The following is a 7,280-nucleotide window of genomic DNA, read 5'->3' as shown; positions in this document are numbered from 1 at the left end:
AGATGTTTATTAAAAGGCTGTGTTACACAAGAGGGATCAGAGCACTTAACCTAATGGCACATGTTGCTTAGGGGACCAAAAGTAACCGCATCAATGACAGTGTCAGGTTGCCATGAACAGTAGTCCCAGAGGAGGAATATATAGCATAACCAATGTACTGGACGTCTTATCCTGTCTATGACAGTTTTATCGGGGGCATACACTCTGCTGAATTAGTGGTGAATAACATTCCAGAGGAGACACTAAAGCTCCCGCTTGTGGAATTTATCTCAGATTACAAAGGCTTTTAGTTTTGTCTGAGTGCGCAGTCGCTCAACATATGTTCATTTTTACTGTTTCTGTAACTAATGGACCGGATGTATTCCATTATTAGTCCACAATACACAATATTGTGAATAAATATATGGTACGTAACACTGATTAACTTCCATTAACTGGATTGCTTGGATAATTAATTTCATTGTAGCAATAGATAGCTTTCTATTTAATTTGATTCTATATTTACAGATTAAATTAATTGTATGTATGTACGTACCCACCCACCCACCACTTTGGTACAGACTGAAATATCTCAACAGCTATAGGATGGATTGCCATGAAATCTTGTACACACATTCATTGTCCCCAGAGGACGAACCTTAATGACTTTGAATATATTCTGACTTTTATCTAGCTCCACCAGCATGTCAAGGTTTCCACTTATCTAGTGAAATATGTCATTATCTACAAGATAGATTTGCACAACATGTTTTATAGACATTCATTGTTCCGAGTAGATGAATCTTAATGACTTTGGTGATTGTGAAGCGTTTTCGTGTCGGCCTCCTACACGCTTGGCACATGGGAGAAGTTTCAGTTGCAATCTGCAACCTCACCGCTAGACGCCCCTAAATCCTACACACAAGACGTTTAACTTTTTCATTTAGCATTGTCATCAATACTTTGATTTATGACTAGTGACTGCAAAACTAATGGCATTCTCATTAGCCTATACTTTGAGTATAGTACTAATTAGCAAATGCTAGCATGCTAATACACTAAGATGGTGAACATGTTAAACATATATACACTCTAAAGCATTTTCGTTGTGAACATGTTAGCATGCTGGCCTTATACTCAAAGCAGCTGTCTCACACTGATGCTAGCTCGACTGTAGATTCTTAGTCTTGTTTGATGTAATAAGATGTATCAAGTGTAATGCTATAATGCATGATAGAAGTTATATCTCTGTGTTTAATGACGTTTTCAAACATTTATTTGATGTCACCTCCCGCTCAAAAAAAAAGAGGCATGTTTTAGACATATGTACAGGCAGCGACAGTGTCTCATTTCATGTGGGAGTAATGTTGGAGTTTGATGTTTACTTTAGTGCCCCTTCCTGTTGTACCAGTGTGTGTAAAACTGAGACTGAACTAAATCTAACTGAAAGTACCTCAGACTATTTGTCACACACAGTTATTGTATACAATGTGAAACTGTAAATACGGCTAAAAAAAAATTGTTGATGTGTTTTGTGGTGATGACTTATAGTGCTCAGGTGTCAACTGGAAATCGATGTTTACATTTAAATGCCACTCGCTCATGCTATTTTCATATTTTCATAATGTCACTAAAGTGTATCCTAGTTGTTGCCATGTACATTTTGTGTAAATATGGTGTACTGTACAGTATGTGGAATCACCTGTAAAGATGTTATTGAACAAAATGTCAAATGAAGATAAAACCGTTTGCACTGTGGACAGGCCTTCAACTAAAAGTGAGATACGCCACTCAAAACAATATAGGCAACCATTACCTTTATTTCTCCTTAAAATAAAGCAAACAGGTATTAAAGAAACTTGAAATAATATAACAACAAAAAACAGATGTACAAATCAACATTTTAACTTTTTATAAAATACATTTTGGTGTGATATTCTAACTCATGTCCTTCACATCTAGCCTCATTTAGACTTAACGTGTATCTGTCTCCCCCTGCTGTAAAACACAAGGTAAAACAATTTGTTCACTTTTCATCTTCGGAGTCCAAATTCAATTGTTACTGCGAAACATTCTGTACCCTAAACCAATTTTGGGCCAATGTCCATCATGAGTACAATCATTCACTTCAATGCTAATGTTACACCATTAAGCTCATGGCACCATTAAGAGCTCAGTTCAGTTATAACTTGGTGAGGCGCAGAGTGTTGAGACGCACTGAAAGAATAGTGGATCCCTCTGCATAGCTAATCTCTCGCAAAATCCCATTCCAGCACGTGTCTGACTCATCATATCTGTGGGAAACATAAATATGTCAGTGTTTGGTGCCCTTATAGCATCATTAGACAGCATACAGTAATAAATATTCAATCTCAGTGCGTGTGATTTGACTTGAGAGGGCCTTTCGGATGTTAGTCTAAGTATAGGGAAAGAAGTATAGGAAGTTAATTGTTGTAATCAGTGATTATTTCTTCTCAGGTATTTTCTCATATTTTGAGTTTGGTGTTTTTCTATATTTTTCTTATTGTCAACCAATCTCAGGAAAAGATCTAAACCAACAATAATTTACCTTGTCTGTGGCACTCGGGCCCAAGCCCATTTGTCCCCATTAAAGATGTAAAACTTTAAAACAGATCACAAACATTGTCGTTTTACTTTCTAAAAAGACTGTAATTTCCTAAAACAGATGGGCGCTGTTGTTTTTAGAAAAAGATTACTTACAGGAGATAATAGTGAATTTTGGGCATCTATTTTCATCTGCGGATTAATATGCATTTGGTGCACAAGTTTGAAAGGAGCTTCCTCTTTGGTACAGAGGAATAAGCTATGGCCAACAGGTAATACTTATCTGTGTCAATTAATTGTTTGTTTTGGTTAATAGGATTGGTTAACAATTAGAAAAAACAGAGAATATCCCTGGACTTATCCTTGAAGGTTATTCATTAAACCTGTGCTTATCCTTTGGGCAAAGTCTATGAGATCATCTTAATCTGAGTGTGGCATCAGAATTTCCTTTGCTGTGTTTGAATTTTTCAAACTTGTTCATTTCAAACATAACTGGCCAAATCAGGGCAGTACTATGTCATTTTACATGTAGGATGAAATCTCTTAGTAAAACTTTTATTTTTTTATTACAGCTACTGTGATCACAATATAATCACTCGTCATGTGTACTGTGCAAGTGAAGGGGGCTCTCACCTCCAGATGTCAGTCATCTCTGTTGGGACGGGCTCCTCACTGGTTTCACTGGGCATCATGGCAAAGCCCCCCACACCGTACAGGAAACCTCCCATCGAGATCAGATTGAGAGAGCTGCGCTCCTGAGGGAACTCTGTGAACTCAGACCAGCTGGAGCACAATAACCACCCCCATACACACACACACACACACACACACAGACACACACACACACACACACACAAAGAAGTGATGATGGGGTTAAATGCGCTGCTATATTACTGTATGATGCCCACAGCAGTGCAACAAGTGCTATTTTATGACCTAATGATCTACTCTTCACGCTCAATGAGTCATTCCACATCTGTGGACAGATGCTTCACCTCATAACGATGAGATGAAGCGGGTAATATAGAAAAACCAGTTGTCTCACTTGTTGGTGGCAATGTTGTAGACCTCCACAGAGCTGGTGAGGCCTTCGTCTGTGACCCCTGTCACTACGAAGATCTGGTCTTTGTGGACAGTGATACCAAACAGGGAGCGGGCCGTCTTCAGAGGAGCCAGGTCCTTCCACTCAAACTTAGTGGGGTTGTAGACACAGACTCTTCTCATGCATTTCCTGCATGAACCATTTAATACAGTGTGTTAAAGGGGTTCTCCACTAATTTTATACATGAAGTTCAGTTGACCTGTCACAAGGAGAACTACTCAGCCTTTAAGCACAGTTGTATAATGTGTTCTGTGGGAAGAAATAACCCTGATGATGTCATGAAATGGAGGTGTGGAGTTCAAAAGAAGGGGGCATTTAGGAGGTAGGGAGGGTATAATAAAAGATGCTGTTGAGTTGCATTATGGGAAATGTAGGATCCAGCATTTTTTAAACTTGACCCATACTAGAGACTAAAGGTCAGGATATCTCAGGCTCTGCTGCCTCGATTTTGACTTTTTCTTTTTTTATCTTTCTCTTGTGAGTGTCCTCCATATTTAACGAAGTACAATACTTAATCACTGGAGTAAATACTGATTGGTTTAGTTGTTAAATGTCAAACTCTCTGTGACATTCAAAGTGATACTGTTACAAAATGAGTAATAGAGTTGTACAGAATAAATGATGATACCTCAAGGATTTGATTGCCAATATGATGGCACTGTCAAAAACTGTACATTTCATACTGTACAGGTATTTCTAAATGGACCCACAGTGTGAAAATACAATATTGAGGTGTAATCAAATGATAGAGTGCCACATACTTGCTTTGAGACTTTCCTCCAATGACGTAGACAAGACCTTTGTGTGATACGGTTCCATGGCCATACACTTCATAAGGCAGAGGGTCAGACTCTCCCCATTTGAATGACCTGTGTACAAAAATGATGATACATCATCATGAATTGATCCTATAGGTGATAAAAGTGAATCTGCAGACTCATACAGCAACAATTCAAAAAATGATGGCGATGCTAAGGAATTCAAGAAGCCAAGCTGTGGTCCAAATAAAACTGAAAGAAATGTATCTCAAATTTGCTGAGTTTTCAGATAAACTAAATGGCTATGTTAAAAGTTGAGAAATTCTCCAACTTTTTAGACTTAATAAATCAATGAACTAGCTGAAAAATGCATTGTCACAAAGCTGAAAACAGGCTGTTTTTCATGACATTTTGGAGATACATGGTTTTCACAGGAAAGTAACTTTCATGTGGCATTTTATATCAATTGCTATATCTATCAAACATATATGTAATGTCTTTAATGTGACCATGAGAGTGATGGTTGTACACGTCATGACATCTAATGGGGATTTCTGACTATTTAAAATTAGGCTTGATTACTGATCAATAGAATACATTTTCAGAAAAGACGTGCCTTGCAATAGCGCAATAGTGTTTTAATTTAGATAATGAATACAAAACAAATTATTAGTAAGGTTATATTTGGTATCCACACTCACTGTCTGTCATAGATGATGACTGAGTCCAGGACACGCTCGCCGTCCTTTAGTTCCTTTCCTCCAACAACAAAGATGGAGTTTTCAGCTTCAGCCAGGCCGAACAAACAGCGAGGGTTGGGTTGTGACGGCATCCCTAACCACTCTGAACTTACTGGGTCAAACTGGAGATGAAAACAATGATATGTGAGGAATTGAGAGGCACAAGGAAGAGAAATTAAAAGACAAGTGTTTTTAGGTTACAAAGAGCCACTGATGGCCATCATGACTCACACACTACCTGCAGGAAGTAAGAGCTGAATGGTTCGTCTTTGTCCTCCTCATTGTAGAGAAGTCCTCCGACAACAAACACCTGGTTCTCCTTGGTCACAAGGCTGCAGTGGTTCTTGGGAATTTCTGTGGACTCTGAGACCACAAAGCATTCGTTTCCTACCGGGTCATAGGCCACAGTCCCTGTGACACTGATCATAAGTATCAGGTCCAGCTCAAACATCCCAAAGCGAGGGTTGTTGTTGAGTATTCCAGGCAAGTACCCCTCCTCCTCATTGTCCTCATCCTCACTTCCTTCTCCCTTCTTTGCCTCGTCACTGCTGGGCTTCCTGGGCTTCGGGAGACACCCCCTGTGAGCATCCCTGACGAGATCCAACTCCTTCTTTATGTCCTGGCTGAATCGAAGGTACTGGTGACACTCTACTTTCTCTTTGAAGTAATTCACAGGTATGAGCCTGAAACGGATGCAGTGCAACAGCTCTGGCAGGTCCTTAACGCGGTTTGTCTCGTCATGTCTGACCCAGTCCATCAGAGATTCAAACACCAGCTCCTCCCGCTCAATGTTGAGGGCGTCAGAGGTGATGATGATGGCCAGTTCACTCGGGCCCAGCTGCAGGAAGTCCGGGTCCCTGACAACGACGTGGTAGCGTTCGCAGATGAACTCTCTAGCAATCAGAGTAAGCCTGGGACAATCCAGCAGAAGTCCCAGCCTGAAGATAGCCAAGCAGTTTCCCAGCACCAGCTTCTCTTGGAGGTAGGACACACATACAGAGAAGATGGAGGGGATCTGGTACATGTTAGCAACAATGAAGATATCCTGGACGTTCTGTTCTGTCAGATTAATGTCAGAGGTGTACAAGTAGCGCAAGATCATCCCCATAACACCTGGCTCCACATCTTTGAGGACAATCTCACTCTTCTTGCTTTCCTCCAGGTCAGACAGGAACATGGCCTTGAAGAAAGGGCTGCTGGCGGCCAAAACCAAGCGGTGGCAGGGAAACTTCTGGTCCTGAATTTTGAGTACACAGTCCACGAACTTGTCATTCTCTAAGAGGTCACACAGTCCGTCCTGAAGCAGGGTCTGTTGGTACATCCGAGGCTGCTCTATCGGGTCTATAGTCATGGCAGCCATTTTGTTCTGTCTCCTTGTCCTGGTTGAGTTCCGTGGGCACCCTACTCACTCCCCACAACAGAGCAGGACTGTCAGGGTACACAGGGCTGCTCAGATCGCTGTGGACAGTCTCTACGGGTTGGTTGGTTGGCTGGTGACTGCAGCTGTCCCTGGCCGTCAGTCACTCTGTAACTCATGGGTATTTATAGACAGGACCCTCACAAAGCTGAGGAATCCATTTTGGTGGACCTATCCACTCCTGCACCACACAGACCACCACAAACAGCTGAGTGACTAAGCACAGGGGTGTCAGCGTGTTAAATCCAGCAGGAGCTCTCACCAGACGGTCTGACTGGCTCTATTACTTTGATATTTTCACACACACTGTTTAAAAGTATATTTTTTTCTCAGAAATCCAATAATGACTTGTATAGTAAAAGTAAATACACTGGCTACACTGACACTGAGCAGTTTATCATATTGCATGTACATAAGTGGAGGTACAGGACAGTATATAGTGCATATTGGTGTGTTGTTCTTGGAAAATTAGCATGTTAAAACTCTCCTGACTGAAAATAGCATAAACTCGTGCTTTAGTACAAAAGACACACCAAGCATGAGCACAACACCTAAATATATTGTTTATTCACAGCGTCCCCATGAACCTTCCTCAGGTTACTAACACAGCAAGTGACACACTTTATCACTTCACTATTTAACAAGTGATATGCCTTTCTATTTATATCACCAGAGAGTCCCTCTTACATTTATTTTTTTTAAACATAAAAATGGATGAA

The 7,280-nt window shown here is 40.6% G+C and overlaps 1 protein-coding gene across 1 annotated transcript; it reads right to left on the bottom strand.

Moving 5' to 3' along the window:
* Positions 1-2,078: 2,078 nt before the first annotated feature.
* On the bottom strand, positions 2,079-6,504 carry LOC144527097 (kelch-like protein 40a). Its single transcript, XM_078264977.1, has 6 exons — positions 5,383-6,504; positions 5,106-5,266; positions 4,408-4,515; positions 3,590-3,775; positions 3,178-3,327; positions 2,079-2,273 (listed from the first exon to the last, which is right to left on the bottom strand). Exons 1-6 carry the CDS (start codon positions 6,502-6,504, stop codon positions 2,162-2,164), a joined length of 1,839 nt encoding a protein of 612 aa, XP_078121103.1. The 3' UTR covers positions 2,079-2,161.
* Positions 6,505-7,280: the final 776 nt, after the last annotated feature.

The sequence above is a fragment of the Sander vitreus genome, chromosome 12 (assembly GCF_031162955.1).
Source record: "Sander vitreus isolate 19-12246 chromosome 12, sanVit1, whole genome shotgun sequence".
Classification (NCBI taxonomy): Eukaryota; Metazoa; Chordata; class Actinopteri; order Perciformes; family Percidae; genus Sander; species Sander vitreus.
This window is presented reverse-complemented; position numbering and strand designations above follow the sequence as displayed.

Coding starts and splice junctions, on each gene's coding strand:
- LOC144527097 (XM_078264977.1), bottom strand. CDS start 6,504: ATGGCTGCCATGACTATAGACCCGATAGAGCAGCCTCGGATGTACCAA. Junction 3,328..3,589: donor TACAACATTGCCACCAACAA/GTGAGACAACTG, acceptor ATTGTGCTCCAG/CTGGTCTGAGTTCACAGAGT. Junction 2,274..3,177: donor GAGATGACTGACATCTGGAG/GTGAGAGCCCCC, acceptor TGTTTCCCACAG/ATATGATGAGTCAGACACGT.